General features: G+C 47.0%; 1 protein-coding gene across 1 annotated transcript in view; it reads right to left on the bottom strand.

The window, feature by feature from the left end:
* The window catches only part of LOC126267672 (disintegrin and metalloproteinase domain-containing protein 10-like), a 37648-nt gene that overhangs the window by 3864 nt on the left and 7477 nt on the right, over nucleotides 1-26307 (bottom strand). The window contains exons 2-4 of the mRNA XM_049972972.1: nucleotides 21150-21346; nucleotides 10289-10684; nucleotides 1151-1344 (exon numbers count right to left, since the gene is read on the bottom strand). Coding sequence (XP_049828929.1) covers nucleotides 1151-1344; nucleotides 10289-10684; nucleotides 21150-21346 — 787 coding nt within the window. The remainder of the gene's footprint in view (nucleotides 1-1150; nucleotides 1345-10288; nucleotides 10685-21149; nucleotides 21347-26307) is intronic.

Genomic DNA, 26307 nt, shown 5'->3' with positions numbered 1-26307 from the left:
AGTCACATGGAGCCACTGTCAATATCCTGGGAACTCACCTGGCACAAATCTTTCTTAGCGCCAACACTTTCAACCACTGTGAGGCAGGCGTTTCAGTGTTGTCCATCTGAGTTTTGTGATCGCTTCCATGGATTTTTGACTGACATGTGGCCGTGCATTGTCGTGCAACAGCAAAACATCCTGCTTTTGATGATGTGGTCGAACACGACCCAGTCAAGCTTGAAGTTTCTTCAGTGTCGTCACATATGCATCAGAATTTATGGTGGTTCCACTTGGCACGACGTCCACAAGGAATAGTCCTTTAGAGTCGAAAAACACCGTAGCCGTAACTTTTCCAGCAGAAGGTGCGGTTTTTAATTTTTTTCCTTGGGTGAATTTGCTTGATGCCACTCCACTGATTGCCCCTTCATCTCTAGTGAAAAATCATGGAGCCATATTTCATCACCTGTCACAATTCTTCCAAGAAGTTCATCTCCACCATTCTCGTACTGTTCCAAAAGTTCGCTGCATACCGTTTTTCTTGTTTCTTTGTGAGCCACTGTCAACATCCTGGGAACCCACCCGGCACAAACCTTTTTTAAAAACAACACTTTGAATATTCTGCAAACACTTGCTTCCTCTATCCCAACGTAGTGTGACAATTCGTTCACTGTGATGCATCTGTCAGCAGTCACCAATTCGTTAACTCTCTGCACATCGTCTGGAGTATGTGCAGTACGAGGCCTGCTGCTGCGAGGACAATCCTCAATATTGCCGTGCCCGTCTTCTTCACGTAACCACCGACTATCTGTACTGCAATCGACAGCAGCATCCCCATACACCTTTTTCAACCTCTTGTGGATGTTTCTCACTGTCTCGTTTTCACAGCACAGGAATTCTACGACACCATGTTGCTTCTGATGAACATCAAGTGTAGCAGCCATCTTGAAGACATGCTATGATGGCGCCACTCACGGGAACAGGTTGCACTAAGTTTGAAAACAAGTTGGAAGGATGTACCTACACACTGTAAAACTTTCACACATGCCGAATGAAAACTGTATGTTTACAATAATAGTATGCATTTCTTTTGGAGTGACCCTCGTACCTCGTAAAAGTGTTGACACACTGAAGCGACAGGTCGGTCACAAGGTGAGAATTTGAGACTTACGATGCCGAGGTGCGAGAGGTCGGCGAACTGGCAGGAGCAGAGGCAGCAGGGCCCAAGCGAGGGGTGGCAGGCGTGACCGGCTCGTCGGTTGACGCGGCAGGCGGCGGCACGGCCGCGCGGCACGCAGCAGCGGTCCACCTCGCGGCACTCCACATCCATCCCGCAGTCGCACTCCTCCGCGCCCTCCACCAGCCCTGTGGACACCGCGGCACTCGCGTCCACGACCTCTGGGCTGGCTCTTTCAATATATCATCTTACATGGTGAGTTTTCCGTGAGCAGGGATAATCAAACACTGTACAGTGGAACGGAATCTGAAAGTCTACAGGGTGCGTAAAAAAAAATGTATACACACTTTGAAGCGTCACAGAAAATTTATTTCCCGTTCTACAATGTTACATTTCTGGAAATGGAAAGCTTAAAGTCCAACTGGAAAAATAAATGTACTTTGCAAATGTGATTAATGTTCAAACTGGTGGCCTTCAGCATCAATACATTTCTGAGTACGAGTCATCACTGATTCCATACATCGTACCAAAGTGTCCATTGAGATTTCTGTGCACACCGCCTGAATCTCATTCCAAAGTGTGTCCAGGTAACGTGGTTTACGTTTCTACAACACATCTTTTACTGTGCCCTATAAGAAGAAAACTCGATTGGTCCCATGCGTCCTATCCACTGGCCTGGCACATTGTGATCCAGATATGCTCGTACATCCCTATGATAGTTCGGCGGGGCGCCATATTGTTGGAAATAAAATCATCCTTACCGTATAATGCACGAATGGCAGGGAATATGGAGTCAGCAAGCATTGTTAGGCACGTTTCTCCAGTAACAGTACCTTCAAAGCGGAAAGGCCCAATGCGTCTACTTGCAGACAAACCACACCATGCATTTACACCAGGCAAATTCACAGCCTTTTCAACTGTAATGTGAGGATTATCTTCAGCCCAGTACACACAATTGTGCCTATTGACACTTCCATCGAGTTTGAATTGGGCTTCATCCGACCAAATTATGCTACCCATCAATCCCGATTCACGTCTCACCATCTCCTGAACCCATTCACAAAATGCTAACCTTCGATCTGGATCATCGTCACTTAGTTGTTGCACCAACCTTGGAATGTACACATGAAAAAGCAGATGCCAGACTGAGATTCATTGGAAGAATCCTAAGGAAATGCAATCCGAAAAGAAAGGAAGTAGGTTACAGTACGCTTGTTCGCCCACTGCTTGAATACTGCTCAGCAGTGTGGGATCCGTACCAGATAGGGTTGATAGAAGAGATAGAGAAGATCCAATGCAGAGCAGCGCGCTTCGTTACAGGATCATTTAGTAATCGCGAAAGCGTTACGGAGATGATAGATAAACTCCAATGGAAGACTCTGCAGGAGAGACGCTCAGTAGCTCGGTACGGGCTTTTGTTAAAGTTTCGAGAACATACCTTCACCGAAGAGTCAAGCAGTATATTACTCCCTGCTACGTATATCTCGTGAAGAGACCATGAGGACAAAATCAGAGAAATTAGAGCCCACACAGAAGCATTCCGACAACCCTTCTTTCCACGAACAATAGGAGACTGGAATATAAGGGAAAACCGATAGAGGTACTCAAGGTACCCTCCGCCACACACCGTCAGGTGGCTTGCGAGGTATGGATGTAGATGTAGATGTAGAAAATTGCCTTTCTTCAGAATGTGTAGCACACTACTAGCACTTACATTACTCTCACATGCTGCTTGCCTTGAAGATTTTTTAGGTGAATGCTGAAACAGTTCCAAGACCGCAGTTGTGGAATCACCACTTGTAGCTGTACAAGGTCGCCCTGCTCAACCTTTATGTACATCATACACTGTTCCAAGAAATTCGAATTTGTCTCGTAGACGTGTAATTATTAACCTTGAAGGTGGTTCTGTACCATACTTACTTCTCCATTGTCTTCGAACTGCAGCCACATTATCAAACTTCCAGTGCCACTTAATTATCTGCTTCCGTGCTTCAAACCTCAAAAGCATGTCCACCATTTTGCATTTACTTCCTTGCCACTGCTGCCACCTCTTGAAGAAACATAAAATTACTTTCTCACAGATATTTAACCTTGTAGAATGGGAAATAAATTATCTATGGCAATTCAAAGTGTGTATACATTTTTTGACCCACCCTGTATATCGTACAAACTACAGGTCTGAAGACAAAACAACGACTCTAACCAGGGAAGGCATCGAACTGAGCGGAGCTACGACGGTCCATGTTGGTTCAACTCTATGCCAGTGTTCATCAATATAATAAATTCTTTCTATGGTTCCGATTCATCTTGATTTACATTATCTCTCTTTCTACCGTAAGCTCTGTACCTTCACTATGTCACCTTCATTCACTGATTGATATTTACTTTATGGTGCATACAAGGACTTTTGATCATCCAAAAAGATATATTCTGAAGTAACAACGTGACTTAGAAAGGAATACTGAAATGTTTTAGCGAATGGAGCTGCACAGACACAAAAATCAATGCTTCATACATTTTGGCCACGACATTCGTCCAGACGGATCATTTTGCACTCCTGTATGATTCTGCAACCAAGCTGCTACAGTGGTGTGTAATCTGCTGATAAGCACCACCCTCTCCTTATTTTTGATCTCCAAATACTGACAACGAAAATTCCTGTTTGAACAAGTATTCAGGTCATCTGCCAACAGGCTGGGTGTTTTAGGGTGTTTTAGCAAGTTAATATGATAGTATAAGCTGTCACAGATAAAATGTATGAAGCTCGTCTTAATGCAGAAGAGGATACCGAGACAAACAATTTGATAAAAGACACTTTATACTGAACAGTTCTGTAAATAGCGAAGTGTCCAAGAGAGACGATATTTCTAAATTTTTTTTAGATTTTCACCCATAATACATCTGTTGAAGCATCTGTTCAACTGTTCAACAGCGTGAATTCCTAAGGGACCAAACTGCTGAGGTCATCGGTCCCTAGACTTACACACTACTTAAACTAACTTAACGCTGTGGACAACATTCACACCCATGCCCAAGGGAGGACTCGAACCTCCGGCGGGAGGGGCCGCAGTGTTAGTGAAATGGCGCCTCTAACCGCGCAGCCCCTCCATGCGGCCGTTGAAGCATCTATCAAGGTAAATAAACAAGAGGTTCCTAAAGTGTTACTCCAGTTGCACAGTAGATAAAAAGAGCACTCTGTCTTCAGGCCAAGAGTGGCCTACCGAGACCATCCGACCGCCGTGTCATCCTCAGTGGAGGATGCGGATAGCAGGGGCGTGGGGTCAGCACACCGCTCTCCCGGTCGTTATGATGGTAGTCTTGACCGGAGCAGCCACTATTCGGTCGAGTAGCTCCTCAACCGGCATCACGAGGCTGAGTGCACCCCGAAAAATGGCAACAGCGCATGGCGGCTTGGGTGGTCACCCATCCAAGTGCCGACCACGCCCAAAAGCGCTTAACTTCAGTAACCTCACGGGAACCGTGTATCCAGTGTGGCAGGCCGTTACCCCTTCACGGTAGATAAGATACCATTATTGTTAGTCAAAACGAGTTGAGAAGGTTATCCACCTAACGAAAGATCGAAGATTTTCATTTATGAAATTTCTCAGGCTATCAGTTGCATCGTGGCGTTGTGTTGTCACAGCGTCACGGGTAATTTCCTATTCGTCATCTTCAGTCAAAGTACCACATTCATGTCCCATTCCTATTTTTATGGCACCTGGACTACAGACTTCCCAGCTGAGGGCTCAACAGAAAGCCAGTCACATGCCTCCGGTAGAGATATCACAGTCGGTAGTGCTGGTGGGAGGGGGGGGGGGGGGAGGGTTGAGGAAGACCTGGGCGTTGAGTTCCGGTACAGCTCAGTTGAAAACCACAGTCCTGTTGCAGTTTCCATCAGTTTCCATCTGATATGAAAGCGGCGGAGGCAATGTGCAGAACAGACTGGTGTCACAAGGATTTCATGCAATGAGCCCCTTCCACACATGGCGGCGGAGGCAATGTGCAGAACAGACTGGTGTCACGGCGGAGGCAATGTGCAGAACAGACTGGTGTCACAAGGATTTCATGGAATGAGCCCCTTCCACACATGGCAAGTCCCCACCTTCCCACCACCACCACAATCCACGCGACTTCCCTCCCGGTGGCACCCCACTGGGCAACGTGGCTGTGAAGGAACAAACTGGACAGGAACCTACCGCTTTGCCTGAAGTTGTTGACTAGGAAACTCGTCGAAATCTTACGACACCACGACTCGGCAGACAACCTAATAAACATTCGAAAAAAGATGCCCAGTGTACACAAATCTCGAAACGTGCCAGCAGCTCAGATATTGTCAAACTATGTTCTGCTCGCACATGACGGTCTCAGGAGCAGCAAGATGTTGCTTATTTTTGTAATCAGCATCACTGAAATCCTACAAACACCTATGTGAAGCACATATATATACAAAAAGCGAACATTATTCTCCCTTCCCCACTTCATATTTCAGTTTATCTACAGTCTGCGAACACACACAAACCCAAAACTCATGGAACTAGTGTCGCGAAGGTTGGAACACGCAGAAACTGTTTAGCTTCTCCGACGAGTTGTGCAGACGCGCGGCGCGCACGCGCAGTGGCCGGTAGCGCAGTTGCCTGCAACCTAGTGTCGTCGTGTAAACTAGGCTTTAGTATGCGAGCGGTGTCGCAAACCTGCCTCGCAGACTCGTTTGCGAAAAATCAACATTGCCCGCTCCTGTCATTCAATGACCAGTCGGTCCCTTAACTACGTCCTTCCAGCCATAGCTGCGCGAAATTTACAAGAATTTCACGAATCCACGCCAGTACTTATTCGTGGTACAGCAGTTAGTGAAGACATTTCGTCATTCACTAAAATCAGCCGCGTTAATGTGAGCACCTGTCACAAGCCTGAATAAGCCACCTTCTGCAGTGCACACCGCTGTGAGGGTTGCAGGAAGAGAGTCAATAAGGCTCTGGAAGGTACCTATAGTGATGAGTGATGTGGCACCATACCGACTTCAGTGACATTACCAGCTGCACTAAGTTTCTCGAGTGAGGATCCAAGGCGCAAACACACCAGTCGAGGTGGTGCTACAGATTCTGGTGGCCAGGGAAGTACAGTAAACCATCCTGGTGCTCTTTTGAACCACACACGTTCACTGCAATCTGTGTGACATGTTGCACTGTCCTGCTGGTAGATGCCATAGTGACAAGGAAAAACATACTGCATGTAGATGTTGACATGATCCCTAAGGAGAGACACATTCCTGTGTTATTCCATTTTGCCACCAGAATGAGGTGATCACCCAGTGAATGCCCTCCAGCCCGGACGCTTCCGATTGTTACAGGTTTCAGGGTGTTTACTTTCAGACTTTTCACTCCGTACTTGCCGACAGCCATCTGACCAATGGAGCACAAAACGTGGTTCACCTGAAGAGGATACCCCACGCCACTCAGCTGACATCCAGTTGTGGCACTAGCATGCAAATTCCAGCCTCTGTCGCTGATGAACAGCAGTCAGCTCGGATGCATTGAACCAGATGCCTGCTACTGGGGTGTATACACAGCAACATTTGCTGAATGGTCATTGAGGAGACACTGTTGGTAACCTCTTGGTTCATCTGGGCGGTGAGTTGTTCAATAGTTGCACGTCTATTCGCCTGTACACGTCTCTGTGGCTGTATTTCACCCCTCTCGTCATAGCCTATGTTGCACTAAAGTTACGTCGGCTCCAGTTTTGGATAGCACCATTTTGCCATGCACAATTCATTTTAACCACAGCAGCACATGAAAAGTTTATGAATGTAGCCGTTCCGGAAATGCTTCCACCTTTGACCCGAATGGACGTCAGTTAAACTCCTCCATTTCTGCAGAACGACAATGACTCGACTGCTGTGCACTGCTAGTGCTGCCTGCCAGCTACTGACTGTGAGAGGTTATTGCACACTGAAGTCACACATAGGCGGTGGTCTCATTAATGTGCCTTGACTCTATATATCTGTGCATAAAGACGCCTGCAGCTGACCAGAGCATACTCAAAACGGGTAACTTTGTATTAAGGTGAACATAAATATAAATGTGAGTGGTGGTGGTTTGAAATAAATAATCAGCACTTGTCTGATGGAGCTGTTACACTACTGGCCATTAAAATTGATACACCAAGAAGAAATGCAGATGATGAACGGGTATTCATTGGACAAATATATTATACTAGAACTGACACGTGATTACATTTTCACGAAATTTGGGTGCATACATCCTCAGAAATCAGTACCCAGAACAATCACCTCTCGCCATAAAAACGGCCTTGATACGCCTGGGCATTGAGTCAAACAAAGCTTGATTGGCGTGCACAGGTACAGCTGCCCATGCAGCTTCAACACGATACCACGGTTCATGAAGGGTAGTGAGCGGCGTATTGTGACGAGCCAGAAGCTTGGCCACCATTGACCACGCGTTTTCAATTGGTGAGAGATCTGCAGAATGTGCTGGCCAGGGCACAGGCGAAAATTTTCTGTATCCAGAAAGGCTCGTACAGGACCTGCAATATGTGGTCGTGCATTATCCTGCTGAAATGTAGGGTTTTGCAGGGATCGAATGAAGTGTAGAGCCACGGGTCGTAACACATCTGAAATGTAACGTCCACTGTTCAAAGTGCCGTCAATGCAAATAAAGGGTGACCAAGACGTGTAACCAATGGCATCCCATACCATCAAGAGGGGTGATAGTATGGCGTTGACGAATACACGATTCCAGTGTGCGTTCACTGCGATGTCGCCAAACACGGATGCGACCATCGTGATGCTGTAAACAGAACCTGGATTCGCCCGAAAAAATGACGTTTTGCCATTCGTGCACCTAGGTTGAGTACACCAACGCAGGCACTCCTGTCTGTGCTCCAGCGTCGAGGGTCACTGCAGCCATGGTCTCCGAGCTGATAGTCCATGTTGCTGCAAACGTCGTCGAACTGTTCGTGCAGATGGTTGTGGTCTTGCAAACGTCCCTTTTGACTCAGGGATCGAGATGTGGCTGCACGATCCGTTACAGTCATACGGATAAGATGCCTGTCATCTCGACTGCTAGTGATACGAGGCCGTTGGGATCCAGCACGGCATTCCGTATTACCCTCCTGAACCCTCCGATTCCATATTCTACTAACAGTCATTGGATCTCGACCAACGCGAGCAGTATTGTCGCGATACGATAAGCCGCAATCGCGATTGGCTACAATCCGACTTTTATCAAAGTCGGAAACGTGATGGTACGACTTTTTTCCTCGTTAGACGAGGCATCGCAACAACGTTTCACCAGGCAATGCCGGTCAACTGCTGTTTGTCTATGAGAAATCGGTTGGCAACTTTCCTCATGTCAGCACGTTGTAGGTGTCGCCACCGGCGCCATCCTTGTGTGAATGCTCTGAAAAGCTTATCATTTGCATATCGCAGGATCTTCTTCCTGTTAGTTAAATTTGGCGTCTGTAGCACGTCATCGTCGTGGTGTAGCAATTTTAAGGGCCAGTAGTGTATATCCTCCACTGATTAATGTGACTGTACCGTATATGTCTGTGCATAAGATGCCTGCAGCTGAGCAGAGCACACTCAAAACGAGTAACTTTGTATTAAGGCGAACAGAAATACACTCCTGGAAATTGAAATACGAACACCGTGAATTCATTGTCCCAGGAAGGGGAAACTTTATTGACACATTCCTGGGGTCAGATACATCACATGATCACACTGACAGAACCACAGGCACATAGACACAGGCAACAGAGCATGCACAATGTCGGCACTAGTACAGTGTATATCCATCTTTCGCAGCAATGCAGGCTGCTATTCTCCCATGGAGACGATCGTAGAGATGCTGGATATAGTCCTGTGGAACGGCTTGCCATGCCATTTACACCTGGCGCCTCAGTTGGACCAGCGTTCGTGCTGGACGTGCACACCGCGTGAGACGACGCTTCATCCAGTCCCAAACATGCTCAATGGGGGACAGATCCGGAGATCTTGCTGGCCAGGGTAGTTGACTTACACCTTCTAGAGCACGTTGGGTGGCACGGGATACATGCGGACGTGCATTGTCCTGTTGGAACAGCAAGTTCCATTGCCGGTCTAGGAATGGTAGAACGATGGGTTCGATGACGGTTTGGATGTACCGTGCACTATTCAGTGTCCCCTCGACGATCACCAGAGGTGTACGGCCAGTGTAGGAGATCGCTCCCCACACCATGATGCCGGGTGTTGGCCCTGTGTGCCTCGGTCGTATGCACTCCTGATTGTGGCGCTCACCTGCACGGCGCCAAACACGCATACGACCATCATTGGCACCAAGGCAGAAGCGGCTCTCATCGCTGAAGACGACACGTCTCCATTCGTCCCTCCATTCACGCCTGTCGCGACACCACTGGAGGCGGGCTGCACGATGTTGGGGCGTGAGCGGAAGACGGCCTAACGGTGTGCGGGACCGTAGCCCAGCTTCATGGAGACGGTTGCGAATGGTCCTCGCCGATACCCTAGGAGCAACAGTGTCCCTAATTTGCTGGGAAGTGGCGGTGCGGTCCTCTACGGCACTGCGTAGGATCCTACGGTCTTGGCGTGCATCCGTGCGTCGCTGCGGTCCGGTCCCAGGTCGACGGGCACGTGCACCTTCCGCCGACCACTGGCGACAACATCGATGTACTGTGGAGACCTCACGCCCCACGTGTTGAGCAATTCGGCGGTACGTCCACCCGGCCTCCCGCATGCCCACTATGCGCCCTCGCTCAAAGTCCGTCAACTGCATATACGGTTCACGTCCACGCTGTCGCGGCATGCTACCAGTGTTAAAGACTGCGATGGAGCTCCGTATGCCACTGCAAACTGGCTGACACTGACGGCGGCGGTTCACAAATGCTGCGCAGCTAGCGCCATTGGACGGCCAACACCGCGGTTCCTGGTGTGTCCGCTGTGCCGTGCGTGTGATCATTGCTTGTACAGCCCTCTCGCAGTGTCCGGAGCAAGTATGGTGGGTCTGACACACCGGTGTCAATGTGTTCTTTTTTCCATTTCCAGGAGTGTATAAATGTGTGAGTGGTGGTAGTTCAGCACTCGTCTGATGGAGCTGTTATTTAGACAGAGTGCGCCCCTCTCACCGTTTCCACAGAAGGGCCGCGTGGCGGGCTCGAGGCAGCGCCACTTGTGCCTGCGGGCGGCGCGGCGCACGGCCCTGCGCGAGCAGTCGGAGAAGCGGTAGTGGTCGCGGAGCGATCCGTTGACGCTGAGCGGCGACATGAGGAAGCGGCCGGCCGGGCAGGCGTCGGTCCCGAAGGCGGCGTCGCCGTCATGCGGCGCGCCCAGGCTGTGGCCGATCTCGTGCGCCAGCGCCAGCGCCTGCATGCGCAGCGGCACCGCGCCCGTCGACGACCGCGACGTCACCGCCAGCGAGTTCAGCGCCACGCCGGGCGACCGCCACATCGAGCTGCCCTGGCACGCGCCTGCCGCATCGTCCACACTCAAGAAACTTTCAACACCGACGAGGATACGACTAGCTGCAATCAATTTTGTCTGTATATACACTACTGGCCATTAAAATTGCTACACCACGAAGATGACGTGCTACAGACGCCAAATTTAACCAACTGGAAGAGGATGCTGTGATATGCAAACGATTAGCTTTTCAGAGCATTCACACAAGGTTAGCTGAATATGGAATCGGTGGGTTCAGGAGGGAAATATGGAACGCCGTGCTGGATCCCAACGGCCCCGTATAACTAGCAGTCGAGATGACAGGCATCTTATATGCATGGCTGTAATGGATTGTGCAGCCACATCTCGATCCGTGAGTCAACAGATGGGGACGTTTACAAGACAACAACCATCTGCACGAACAGTTCGACGACGTTTACAGAAGCATGGACTATCAGCTCGGAGACCATGGCTGCGGTTACCCTCGACGCTGCATCACACACAGGAGTGCCTGTGATGGTGTACTCAACGACGAACCTGGTTGCACGAATGGCAAAACGTCATTTTTTCGGATGAAACTGGGTTCTGTTTACAGCATCATGATGGTCGGATCCGTGTTTGGCGTCATCGCGGTAAACACACATTGGAAGTGTGTATTCGTCATCACCATACTGGCGTATCACCCCGTGTGATAGTATCGGGTGCCATTGGTTACACGTCTCGGTCACCTCTTGTTCACGTTGACAGCACTTTTGAACAGTGGACGTTACATTTCAGATGTGTTACGACCCGTGGCTCTACCCTCATTCGATCCTTGCGAAACCCTACATTTCGGCAGGATAATGCACGACCGCATGTTGCAGGTCCTGTATGGGTCTTTCTGGATACAGAAAATGTTCGACTGCTGCCCTGCACACAGTTTTAATCTCCCAGGAAGTTTCATATCAGAGCACACTCCGCTGCAGAGTGAAAATCTCATTCTGTAAACAACCCCCAGGCTGTGGCTAAGCCATGTCTCCGCAGTATCCTTTCTTTCAGGAGTGCTAGTTCTGCAAGGTTCGCAGAAGAGCTTCTGTAAAGTTTAGAAGGTAGGAGACGGATACTGGCAGAAGTAAAGCTGTGAGTACCGGGCGAGAGTCGTGCTTCGGTAGCTCAGTTGGTAGAGCACTTGCCCGCAAAAGGCAAAGGTCCCGAGTTCGAGTCTCTGTCGGGCACACAGTTTTAATCTGCCAGGAAGTTTCATAATCAATTCTGTTTGCCAAGATTTTTCAGTGTACTGAACTATGCATGATACAAATCAAAATATTTAGAGGACTGACGTCACAGTTTGCGATTCCTGCTGAATTTTTATTTATATTGTGTTGTCAGTCGTGTGTATTAAGTGAAGAATTTTCCTTCATTTTGTGTGCATGGTGTAAGAAAAACGTTGTTTTAAGCATTCCTGTACAGGTTATCATTATTGTATCGATTTTGTATCATGATAAAGAGTTACTTATGGCTTTCAATTAATATAAACACATATTGGCTATATTGAAAATACTCCGACAGCATATGTGTACAGCTGATTTTCCAAAAACGGTATTACAAAAACCAGTTTTATTACACATATATGGATGTGGGTTGAAGGCTGCTTGAATTTATTTCATAAGAAAAAATTTCATTTTTCAAGATAAATTAATGATGGTGGGGTATTTTGAAAATTTTCAAATTATTACAAAAGTTGATTACAGTTTCCAATAACGTTAATTACATTCCAACTTTTATATGAAATGCTTTTCTTATGTAACATGGTATCGAAGTTATTCCCTTTAAACCTAATGGGTCAAATTGCCTTCCTGGGGGAGGTGGGGATGAGTTACAACATTAAAGTGAAACTGGGAAAAAACTAAAACATACGTATTGAATTATTTTGACCCCTCTACATACCTGTCAAATTTCATAAACACAGTTTATTAATATCTACGCACGTTCCTTCGTAAGTAACCTATGGCTGTGAAAAAAAATCTGAAGTGTAGTATCCAGAATCATTCATGTAATATGGAAAATAATTTCTGAAGCGAAATGTAGTGCAAAAATTAATTCATTAAAGTCATATACGTAACGTACCAGTGTTTGTGTAACATAAAGAAATTGTATTCAGGTTTCCCTCCTTCCCACCTGCAAATACACTCCTGGAAATGGAAAAAAGAACACATTGACACCGGTGTGTCAGACCCACCATACTTGCTCCGGACACTGCGAGAGGGCTGTCCAAGCAATGATCACACGCACGGCACAGCGGACACACCAGGAACCGCGGTTTGGCCGTCGAATGGCGCTAGCTGCGCAGCATTTGTGCACCGCCGCCGTCATTGTCAGCCAGTTTGCCGTGGCATACGGAGCTCCATCGCAGTCTTTAATACTGGTAGCATGCCGCGACAGCGTGGACGTGAACCGTATGTGCAGTTGACGGACTTTGAGCGAGGGCGTATAGTGGACATGCGGGAGGCCGGGTGGACGTACCGCCGAATTGCTCAACACGTGGGGCGTGAGGTCTCCACAGTACATCGATGTTGTCGCCAGTGGTCGGCGGAAGGTGCACGTGCCCGTCGACCTGGGACCGGACCGCAGCGACGCACGGATGCACGCCAAGACCGTAGGATCCTACGCAGTGCCGTAGGGGACCGCACCGCCACTTCCCAGCAAATTAGGGACACTGTTGCTCCTGGGGTATCGGCGAGGACTATTCGCAACCGTCTCCATGAAGCCGGGCTACGGTCCCGCACACCGTTAGGCCGTCTTCCGCTCACGCCCCAACATCGTGCAGCCCGCCTCCAGTGGTGTTGCGACAGGCGTGAATGGAGGGACGAATGGAGACGTGTCGTCTTCAGCGATGAGAGTCGCTTCTGCCTTGGTGCCAATGATGGTCGTATGCGTGTTTGGCGCCGTGCAGGTGAGCGCCACAATCAGGACTGCATACGACCGAGGCACACAGGGCCAACACCACGCATCATGATGTGGGGAGCGATCTCCTACACTGGCCGTACACCTCTGGTGATCGTCGAGGGGACACTGAATAGTGCACGGTACATCCAAACCGTCATCGAACCCATCGTTCTACCATTCCTAGACCGGCAAGGGAACTTACTGTTCCAACAGGACAATGCACGTCCGCATGTATCCCGTGCCACCCAACGTGCTCTAGAAGGTGTAAGTCAACTACACTGGTCAGCAAGATTTCCGGATCTGTCCCCCATTAAGCATGTTTGGGACTGGATGAAGCGTCGTCTCACGTGGTGTGCACGTCCAGCACGAACGCTGGTCCAACTGAGGCGCCAGGTGGAAATGGCATGGCAAGCCGTTCCACAGGACTACATCCAGCGTCTCTACGATCGTCTCCATGGGAGAATAACAGCCTGCACTGCTGCAAAAGGTGGATATACTGTAATTATGTAATAGGCGTATTTAAACTGTTTTAGCATGTAATTATCTGAACTGTTTCTTATTTAAATTGTTTTGTTAATTAAATTGCATTGTGTATTATTGAGAAAGAGCGGGAAACCGCGCATAGATACATTTTGAGAAAGAGCGGGAAACAGCGCGCAGTAATACATCTGTAATGGTAGCAGGGATTGTCTGCACCAAAAACCATTGTTGGCGGCGAGACCGCACTTTTGTAGCATTGAGCGTTGGAAGCGAGCAGTTGCGAGTAAGATGTGAGACGAGGCAGTCGTAGCTAGCGAGACATGAGAGGAGGTCGCTGTAAGCGAGGTATGAATTAACACTTTGAAAGAAGCGGTGTGCTCGCCAGCCACTCGCTATATGTAGCGCAATGCTAGTTTTTAAGAATTTTTGTAAAGAACTATGCCCCTTGTAATTGTTTGTCAAGATCGTTCTCAGAATATAGTTATGTAATTTTGATGGAAAATTAGGTATGTAGCGCAACGCTACTTTTTAAGAATTTTTGTAAAGAACTATACCCCTTGTAATTGTTTGTCAAGATCGTTCTCAGAATATAGTTAACTTCTACCAGATTAAATGCATTAAGAATTTTCTATCCCAAAATCATTCACGTAAATGCTTTACGGAATTTATTGTTATCTTAAAAGAAAAGTCTAAACTGAGCTTCAGCTTTTATCAAATCTAAATTAACTTCAACTTAAAGAATTCCAGTCACAAAGTATTATGAAACTCCACCAGCAGCTTATAATTATGTTAAAGAGAAGTAAGTATATTCATTCCACAGTTTGCTGTAGCAGTCAGATGGCGATCCAGTATAAATAATTAAAGGTAAGAATCAGTCTTAATAATTTCAGGTAACGACTGAGGGCCACGGCGACAACACATTTTATGTTTCGTCGTAATAATCAGCAGGTAGTCTTGACAGAGCAGCAGTTAAAAGATTTTAAGAGACGCAGCGTTCAGTCAGCAAGCAAACGTTCATCCAATATTAGACGGGAAGGTTTCAATACACTGTACTAGTGCCGACATTGTGCATGCTCTGTTGCCTGTATCTATGTGCGTGTGGTTCTGTCGGTGTGATCATGTCATGTATCTGACCCCAGGAATGTGTCAATAAAGTTTCCCCTTCATGGGACAATGAATTCACGGTGTTCTTATTTCAATTTCCAGGAGTGTATTACTTATCGTCAATCACACTTTTACTATGCCACAGTTGCCTACAACTTTAATACTAATAACAACAAAATTTTTAAAATGTTTTAATTTAATAATAATAATCATCTTATGTTTATATCAGTACTTTGTACAATGTTTTAACATAGCATCCACGAAATTCCAGTTCAGAGAAAAACGATATTTGGAGAGAATTTGTCCAAAACTTGAGAAGAACATGCCATGAAATTAATTTAAGAGCTATGATACTAACAGAACAAAGCAGTATTACTACAACTACAACGACTTTATTTCAGAAATACACTTGTAGACTGAATTGTTAACTCTCACATTTCCAATGGACATTCACAGATGTTCGATGTGGGCTCCATTTCAGATATTCCATACAGTATTGCGTTTCCTACCACACCCTTTCAAACACGGCGCAATCAATGGAGTTAACCGCACAGACTACCCATTGCCTTAGCTACTCTACAGCTAGCAGAAATGGGTGCATGTAAACCATCTCCTTCACACATCTCCAGAAGAAAAAATCCATTGGTGTAAGGTTAGGCGACTTGGGCGAGCTATGAACGGCACATCAGTAGTAGGACTAGGAGAGTGTCACCCCACGCTCCACTGGTACCAGATGTATGCAAGATTGTGGTGATGAGTCATCCAAGATGGCGACCTGTACACATGACATCATCTGAGATGGCGCCCATGACGTCATCCAAGATGGCGGATTTTGACGGGAAGATAGGTCAACTTGGCTATCTCCACTAACCTAACGCCACTCACCTCCCCCATAAAATGGCGGGAAGTTCAAATACCATCAGTGCATTGCAGCACACCACAGCTACCTTTACTAACCTAAGAAAATGATGGGAAGATAGGTCAATTGGGCTACCTCCACCAACCTGAGTCATCCGACCACCACCTCTTCCTAGAGATTGGAGGGAGATCTGAATTTTGGCATAAAGAAAGGCCACTTGGGCTATCTCTACTAACCCAAACAAACTGCGGGAAAATAGGTCACTTGGGCTATCTCCACTAACGTAAGTCATCCTACTGCCACCTCCTCCTAGGAACTGGCGGGAAGAGGAATCAGCCTGTGCTGGACATAAGTCTTTATTTTGCATTCAGTCTTTATTTAAACAATTTGAGACAGTACAGCAATCCAGTGTGTTCACCATGACGTCAAGAGTCCAACTGACCTAGTACACAGTACTGCCACCAGAGGGCACTGTCATCCATTCCGTGATGTAATCCAAGATGAGGGTCTGGGGTGGGGAAAACGGCGGCAAACAGTGTGTTCGGCATGAGGTCTGGAGTCCAACTGGCCTAGTACATAGTACTGCCACCAGAGGACGCTGTCATTCCTACTGTGTCCTAGTGGGGGAAAATGGTGGGAAAAGGACTCAGCCAGTGCTGGATATAAGTCTTTATTTTGTAGCCAGTGGTTATTTAAACAATTTGAGGCAGTACAGCCATCCAGTGTGTCTACCACAAGGTCTGGAGCCCAACTGACCTAGTACACAATACTGCCACCAGAGGACACTGTCGTCCCTCATGTGACGTAATCCAAGATGGTGGTCTGTAGAGGGAAATGGTATGAAAATGACTCAGCCTGTACTGGACTGCTGGAGAGAGGAAGAAGTGGTACTTTATCTATTTATTTTGGAACAATTTATTTAGGGATGGATTTCAGATAGAATATTTAAAACACTGATTCAAACACTCGCCCTGACGTGCTTGAGGTCACAATGCGCAGCCTGCAGACCTGCAAATTACTCGTAAATAATGCTGTACACTAATGTACAGACACGCAAATTAATGAAATAATGCACTACACACATGCAAACTACTCCTAAATAATGCAATACACTGAAGTGCAGACATGAAAACAACTCCTAAATTATCAAAATAATGCAGGTAAAACGATCAGCAGACACGTTCACTACTTGTAAACTCTCCAAATGACGCATAGCACAGCCGACACTCCTGCTCACAAAATAATGCAACAGACACGCAAACAACATGCGCATGCACTGCCCGCCACCCCTGTCCACTAGACCGCACAGGACGCTACTGCACATGCTCCCAGAAGTCAGAATGCACTGACAGACCCCATGAAGTTACAACACGACAGGCACCTGCCAAACCAAGCCATGTAGAAGTGCCCGTTAGAGACCTGCAAGCGCGATGTGGCAACATCCCTTTCATACTTGAGACCTGAGAAATTCCTGTCGTAAATACTTGTTCACCTAGACACCATTGCTGATGTGATGACACATAGCTGTGGTGAGGGTCCAGCGCAGAGAGAGAGAGAGAGATGTTTGCATAGCAGCTAAAAGGTTCACAATGTTATACAGATGTCACAGAACACCAAAGCGCGCTCACACCGGTCCCATATGTGAAACACCTCTGGGCATGAGTGTTTACCATTGCTGAGGTCACAGATCACGCTATGTAGAAATCCATTCGACCGTATATTCTCTGTCGCGATGCTAGCGGGACATGCGAGACACATCTAGCTGTGCATGCATGCCTGACGCCTCCCTCAAAACGTCCACATGGCTTTTCGCCATCTAAAAGGTTCTCAGTGTTATACTGACATCACATGGCAACGTAAAATAAGAGCAAAGTTGACCTCTTGGAAATTGTATAGTGTCCTAGAAATAGTTAACGGTTGCTATTGAAGGTGCTTTTATAATGTCTTAGCTTGTCTGCATGGAAATTATTGTCCTAACAGAACCTGTTTACGAAAGTAGCGCAGAATAACGCCGAATGCATTCCTCCTAATGGGACACCCCATCCATCAAGTGTTCAAAAAATGGTTCAGATGGCTCTGATCACTATGGGACTTAACTTCTGAGGTCATCAGTCCCCTAGAACTTAGAACTACTTAACCTGACTAACCCAAGGACATCACACACATCCATGCCTGAGGCAGGATTAGAACCTGCGACCGTAGCGGTCGCACGGTTCCAGACTGTAGTGCCTAGAACCGCTCGGCCACGACAGCCAGCCATCAAGTGTTACCCTTCTTGGAAATCATTAAATCTTGCTTTCAACAAACATCTCCGAAATGCAAACGTTCTCACCGTTAAGTAGAGGCTCCTGCGTCCTGGCACAAAGGATGTCTTGTGAAATGAATGGAACATTATAACTGGTTCTTATTGAATTTACCCGCCAAATTACTGATGCCGCCGGTATGGAAGCACCGTCTGCCTTTCTTTTTTTCTTTCTGCGCATGAGACTTTCAGCGCAAAAAGTTATCATGGACAGATCACCATATTTTACTGACAATTAAACATTGCAAAGTGGCCTACATTTCGTCTAATATGGAAAGACTCTTACTCAGTTACACTGCTCTGCCACTAAGGACAGGAGCTTCAATATTAAAGCGCGAAACCGATCTCAAATCCAGCGATATATCACCAAGTACTGTGTCGATGTAGTAAACATACAATTCACATCCTGCACCATACAAAATCGTCCCTTCTACATCATTTGTACAGCTACCGACCACTAGACACTTGTACATACACCGCAAAGACAGATAGCAACATATATACTCCTTGCAGCACTACATATTTTCCCACAGCCGATGGTCACCAGTCATCCACTTCTGGCACATGACCAGAGCGCCCTCAGCAGACCGAAGTCACTCACAGAAAAAAAAAAAAAAAAAGTGTGTGAAATCTTATGGGACTTAAATTCTAAGGTCATCAGTCCCTAAGCTTACACATTACTTAACCTAAATTATCCTAAGGACAAACACACACACACACACACCCATGCCCGAGGGAGGACTCGAACCTCGCCCGCATCTCGTGCTCGTGCGGTAGCGTTCTCGCTTCCCACGCCCGGGTTCCCGGGTTCGATTCCCGGCGGGGTCAGGGATTATCTCTGCCTCGTGATGGCTGGGTGTTGTGTGATGTCCTTAGGTTAGTTAGCTTTAAGTAGTTCTAAGTTCTAGGGGACTGATGACCGTAGATGTTCAGTCCCATAGTGCTCAGAGCCATTTGAACCATTTTTTTTGACTCGAACCTCCACCGGGACCAGGCGCACAGTCCATGAGTGCAGTGCCTGAGACCGCTCAGCTAATCCCGCACGTCCACTCTCAGAACTGTTCTACAATTTCAGGCTCGTTTCCCCTCCACACAAACGCGTTACTGTTTCTCGTCCGAACCTGCTTGCTTGCTTGCTTTTCTACACCCATCTCCAGACTCTGAGATTACAAGAACACATGTATTTTCGCTTGGTTTGCATAATATTATACAATTTTCCGCAGTACTTCTCGATATTAAGCACACAGCAGTATCATAGCGATCGCTCGCGCAACATAATTCCGAAGATATAGACAGGAAATTACTTCTCTACAAATCCGAAACTTTAGCGAGGTGGAGCATGCTGTAAGCCACTGAGTAACTAGAAACTTACACCGTGTGCGAAGACCATTGTGTGAGAACTCGAGAAAAATAGAGGAAACTGATATTTCCACTCCCGAACATCAATGTCATCTTTTCCACCCCATCCGCCCACTGGTATGCTGTTGGTTACCACACAATGATTAACTGCATCGCTTGTTTGAGTTGAAGAAAGAGTTTTGGTGAAGGTACAACACCTTCAGGAAATGGCTAGCACCAAAACAGCGATCGCCTAGATGACTGCAATATGAGGAACAGTCGAAATGGAACGCACAGCCATCAGCTATTCCATCACTGTGACAGATGAGTTTAAATGTAGAGCCCGTGAATTACCTTGGAATTGTGGTTTGTAAACTCTCCACAACGCCGCCAAACGCTTCCAGTTTCCTTAAGTTGTAACTGACTTTTATTTAAAATCACCCAGGGTATGTGGCGTTTTATGATAGCAACAGTAACAACATGATTTACGCCATGCAACATCTAGTTTTCTGCGAGAGGCAATTGATCAGAACGTGTTAATGTCAGTTTCGAATCTGACACAGACCTCGAAGTGGTGTCAGAAAAGCAAAATGTATGGCAGTGTACAAAGCTTGTTACAGCAGAAAAAGCAATGTTTCAAACAACGATACAAGGTCACAGAGAGCGTCTCTTGCGACTTACAGTACAGTCTGTGGGATACGGTCATCCTCTTACAGTACAGGTGATGAAACTTTAAACTGGTCTATGCAGTGGATCAGTACCTATATATTTAATAGGATCGTCACATGTGCTCGATGCCGGCCTGCATGCGGTATTTGTTTTCGATATGTGGGAGGAGAGAGAGGCGGTAAAAATCTTATCGAATTCTCTATCAGCTGAAGTTAGTGGAGCTTTTATAGTTCGTAATTTTTCTCTGCTCGATGGAACAGAATAACATTGATGGAATGTTGGGGTGATAGATGTGAATGGGCCCTGAGGGATGTGGATCTGTAGTACCTGCTTGTAATTTGGAAAAGTGCCACAATGCAGTAGCAAAACCCACGTCCTACCCTCAGTTTCCGTTATGTCTTTTATACTACCTCATGTTACTGAGCGAAGTAGCGCAGTGGTTAGCACACTCGCATTCGGGAGGACGAGGGTTCAATCCCGTCTCCTGCCATCCTGATTTAGGTTTTCCGTGATTTCCCTAAATCGTTTCAGGCAAATGTCGGGATGGTTCCTTACAAAGGGCACGGCCGATTTCCTTCCCAGTCCTTCCCTAACCCGAGCTTGCGATCCGTCTCTAATGACCTCGTTGTCGACGGGACGTTAAACACTAACCACCACTATCTCATGTTGCAGGCTTCGTTTCCATTGAATGGTCAAAACACAGTTCTGTCACAGTAACTCAGCTTTGCCTGTTTCTACACGGGTTGCAGAAGGTGGTAGATATAGCTTTCTCCAGCTTCTACTCAGTTCCGACTTACATTGGAACAATCTGAGGGCTAGTTGCAAGATGCATAGGGACTACCTAAAAGAGATGGAGCATTTCGCAACTGACCTCCTGGCGGCGAGGTGAAGCTGACTCCCAGAACGTGCCCGGTGAATGCGAAATGCGTGAAGGCGGCACCGAGACAGACGCGTGCCAGCAGCGGCTCAGTGGCGGCGAACGCGATGAGATAGTGCCGGCTGTCCAGCGGCAGCAGCGACGCCTTCCGCAGCAGGCGCCGGTCGCCCGATACCTGTGTCACCAGGTACCTGCGTGCCCGTCACACGCCTCCCAATGGAGAGCAGTCCATCAATTTCATTTTTTTATTGCTATTTCATCTCCCTCGCCAGATAAGAGCAGGAGGTGGATTGTCAGCAGTCCATTACTCCGCTCTTCAACCGAGAGTTTAAAAAATACACTCTAAGATAAAAAGACACACCACGAAGGAAGTATCCGAATGGGACGGAAATTCGGTGAATGTGATGTACATGTGCCGGCCCAAGTGGCCGAGCGGTTCTATGCGCTTCAGTCTGGAACCGCGCGACCGCTACGTTTGCAGGTTCGAATCCTGCTTTGGGCATGGATGTGCGTGATGTCCTTAGGTTAGTTAGGTTTAAGTAGTTGTAAGTTATAGGGGGCCTATGACCTCAGATGTTGACTCCCATAGTGTTCAGAGCCAATTGAATCATTTATTATGTACATGTACAGATGAACAAATAACTAAAAATTCACAAAAATTGGATGATTTATTCAAGAGAATGAGCTTCATAAACAGAGCAACTCAGTAATGTGTTGGGAGGATAACGATTCAATCCCGCGTTCGGCCATCCTGATTTAGGTTTTCCATGATTTCCCTAAATCGCTCCAGGCAAATGCCGGGATGGTTCCTTTCAAAGGGCACGGCCGACTTCCTTTCCCGCCCTTCCCTAATCCGATGAGACCAATGACCTCGCTGTCTGGTCTCCTTCCCCAAACAACCCAACCCTAATGTGTTGGTCCACCTCTGGCCTTTACGCAAGCAATTATTCGGCTTGGCATTGGTTGACAGCGTTGTAGGATGTCCTCCTGAGGGACATAATGCCAAATTCTGTCCAGCTGGGGCATTAGATCTTCAAAATCCCGAGATGGTCGGAAGGCCCTGCCAATAACACTCCAAACGTTCTCAGTTGGGGAGAGACCCGGCGACCTCCGGCGACCTTGCTGGCCCAGGAGTGTTTGGCAAGTATGAACAGAAGCAGTAGAAACTCTCGCCTTGTGCTGGAGGGGGGGAGGAGGTGGGGGGAATTAGCTAGCTGAAATGCAAGCTCAGGATGACTTGCCATCAGGTATAACAAAACTGAGCGTAGAATATCGTGCTGCAATGCCGCCGCAGATGACAACCGAAGGGGTCCTCCTATGAAATGAAATGGCATCCCAGACCATCACTCGTAGTCGTCAGGCTGTATCGCGAGCGATAGTCAGGCAGGTACCCATTGCTGTCTGAGAAGTGGGGAGTATCCAGACAAGCGTTAGCTGGTCATGGGGCTTAGTTCGAAGTGGGGCTCATTACTGCAGACAATTCTACTACAGTTAGTGAAATCTCAAGCCGGAGACGTGCCTGGAGACGCCCAGACAATAGTGAGATACCAACCTCTCTATTGCCTGCCATACAGCCCGACAACTATTTCATTTCATAGCAGCACTCCTTTGGCTATCATCCGCAGCATCCTTACAGAACAGCGGTATGTCGATGATATTCTACTCTACTGGCCATTAAAATTGCTACACCAAGAAGAAATGCAGATGATAAACGGGTATTCATTGGACAAATATATTATAGTATAACTGAAATGTGATTACATTTTCACGCAAATTTGGGTGCATAGATCCTGAGAAATCAGTGCCCAGAACAACCACATCTGGCCGTAATAACGGTCTTGATTCGCCTGGGCATTGAGTCAAACAGAGCTTGGATGGCATGTACAAATACAGCTGCCCGTACAGCTTCAACACGATACCACAGTTCATCACTGCTATGAAATGAAATAGTTGTCAGGCTGTATGGCAGGCAGTAGTGAGATTGGTATCTCACTATTGTCTGGGCGTCTCCAGACACGTCTCCGGCTTGAGATTTCACTAACTTAAGTATTATGACGAGCCAGTTGCTCGGCCACCATTGACCAAACGTTTTTAGTTGGTCAGAGATCTGGAGAATGTGCTGGCCAGGGCAGCAGTCGAACATTTTCTGTATCCAGAAAGGCCCGTACAGGACCTGCAACATGCGGTCGTGCATTATCCTGGCGAAATGTAGGGTTTCGCAGAGATCGAATGAAGGGTAGAGCCACGGGTCATAACACATTTGAAATGTAACGTCCACTGTTCAAAGTTCCGACAATGCGAACAAGAGGTGACCGAGACGTGTAACTAACGACACCCTGTACCATCACGCCGGGAGATACGCCAGTACGGCGATGACGAATACACGCTTTCAATGTACGTTCACCGCGATGAGGCCAAACACGGATGCGAACATCATGATGATATAAACAGAACCTGAATTCATCCGCAAAACTGACGTTTTGCCATTCGTGCACCCAGTGTCGTCGTAGAGTACACCATCTCAGACGCTCCAGTCTGTGATGCAGCGTCGAGGGTATCCGCTGCCATGGTCACCGAGCTGATAGTCCATGCTGCTGGAAACGTTGCAGAACTGTTCGTGCAAACGGTTGTTGTCTTGCAGACGTCCCCATCTGTTGACTCAGGGATCGAGACGTGGCTGCACGATCCGTTACAGCCATGCGGATAAGATGCCTGTCCTCTCGGCTGCTAGTGATACGAGGCCATTGGGATCCAGCACGGCGTTCCGTATTACCCTCCTGAACCCACCGATTCCATATTCTGCTAACAGTCATTGGATCTCGACCAACGCCAGCGCCAATGTCGCGATACGGTAAACCGCAATCGCGATAGGCTACAATACGACATTTATCAAAGTCGGAAACGTGATGGTATGCATTTCTCCTCCTTACACGAGGCATCACAACAACGTTTCACCAGGCAACGCCCGTCAACTGCTGTTTGTGTATGAGAAATCAGTTGGAAACTTTCCTCATGTCAGCACGTTGTAGATGTCGCCACCGGCGCCAACCTTGTGTGAATGCTCTGGAAAGCTAATCGTTTGCATATCACAGCATCTTCTTCCTGTCGGTTAAATTTTGCGTGTGTAGCACGTCATCTTCGTGGTGTAGCAATTTTAATGGGCAGTAGTGTATGCCCAGTTTTGTTGCCCATCGTGGCAAGCAATCATGCGTTCACCCTTCAGTAAGATAATGCCCGCCCATCCGCGATGTCAATTTCTGCTGCTTGTCTTAGTGCTGGCCAAACGCCACCTTGGCCTGCAATGTCATTGTATGTCTCCCCAACTGAGAAATGTCTGAAGCATTATGGGCAGGGCTCTCCAACCATCTCGTTATTCTGACGATCTAACGCGCCGATTGAACATAATTTGGCACGGTATTCCTCAGCAGGACACCCAACAACTCTATCAATCAATATCTAGCCGAATAACTGCTTGCATAAGGGCCAAAAGTCAACCAATGTGTTATGAACATGCTCAATTTGCGAAGCTCGCTCCCTTGAATAAATCATCCGTTTTTTCTGAAAGTGCAGTCATTTGTTTCTACACGTGCATCACATCTACCGATTTCCGAACCATTCGATAATTCTTTCTTGAGCTGCCTTTTTTTGTCTTGGAGGGTATATACAAAGGTGAAAAAATATGATTACCTGGGGAATAATTTACAGATGTAGTTTCTAAAATTTATAAACGAATGAATCATGTAAGCGTTTACATAAAACATAAAATTATTGATTGTCTTTGTTGTTTAAATTAAAATCGGAGGAATAAAACATAAAAAATATATATTGTAAACAGGTGGCGAAATGGTGATGTTCTTTTAAGAACAGCACTGCATTTCATTAAAAAGTCATGGACCTGTACTGGGAGAAAGGATTTGGGAAGGGTAAATGTGTTCTATAATTTTGAAGGGTGGGCTAAAAAACATAGGAATCCATTGTATAGTAACTACGGGAATGAAAATAGGTGTTTGGCTGGACAGCGGGAAGAAAGAAGATGAGGAAGAGTCTAGTGGGTGGGCAGAGCCTCCATAACGAGCCGAGAAGGGGTGGGGAGACATAGAGAAGGAAGAGGACAAGGGCAGCCCTGATGTGAAGTGGGAGGAATTAGAGCTTGCGGGATGATTAAATATCGGGTCGGATTTTATAGTCTGGGAGAGGGCGTCAATTGAATGATATGGAGTGTGTATAAGTGTGGGGACGGTGATGTGTGTTGGTAAAGACGCCTAATTACACCTGGATTGGTGAGCAGAGGAAAATCAACGGGGTTATTGGAATCTAATTTGCGTCTATTGTAGGGTAGATGGAGTTGTTAATGTCGGTGGGGAGCATAGAGAATTTGATGAGATGGTAGAGGATCAACGTGGGGCAAGGTAAAAGGATGTGAAAAGCAAAGCAGAGTACAAGATATTCAAGGATTCGGAGACTGATAGAACTTAGTTGAAGCAGATATTGAAGTAATATTTGCTTAACAGTGGATGGGTTGGATCGAGGTTATGTAGGTGTGGAGGACTCTGGAGGGGTGTAATCCCCAGATTCGTCCAATTAGCAGGTTCAGTAGTTTTTATGTATGGCTAATAGGTAAATTTTCCATATTAGTTGCCAGCCGAGTAGTAGTCCAAGAAAGTTTAGTATGTTAGTTAACTGGAGACGACGTTTTTGAATAGTGAGCCACCGTTAAAAGCTGTGAAGGTAAGAGCAATGAGTGATTCTTCCTACAATTATTTCCTAGGTATTGGAGGGATTAATCTTGAGATACAACTGGTTGCATTAGGAGGAAAACTGATTGAACTGGATTTGGAACAATTGTTGCGGTTTAAGGCGTGCAAGGTAAAGAGATAGGAAAATGGTATCATCAGCATGCTGAATGAGGTGGACTGGTCCATGGTGGTGGAGGTGGTTTGGACATATCGGCAGTGTAGAGGAGATAGAAGATAAGAGAGAGGACAGCCATGAGGCACACTCGCAATGAGATGAAAGGTATTAGAACTGGCATTGTTAATAGTGACAAAGAATGAGCGATTAGGTAGGAAGGATGCAATAAGGCAGACTTAGTTGACCAGAAGTGCGTAAGTCTGGTGTTTGAAGAGGAGACTGGAATACCGTACGTGGTCGT

This window comes from Schistocerca gregaria, chromosome 4, assembly GCF_023897955.1.
Source record: "Schistocerca gregaria isolate iqSchGreg1 chromosome 4, iqSchGreg1.2, whole genome shotgun sequence".
Classification (NCBI taxonomy): domain Eukaryota; kingdom Metazoa; phylum Arthropoda; class Insecta; order Orthoptera; family Acrididae; genus Schistocerca; species Schistocerca gregaria.
This window is presented reverse-complemented; position numbering and strand designations above follow the sequence as displayed.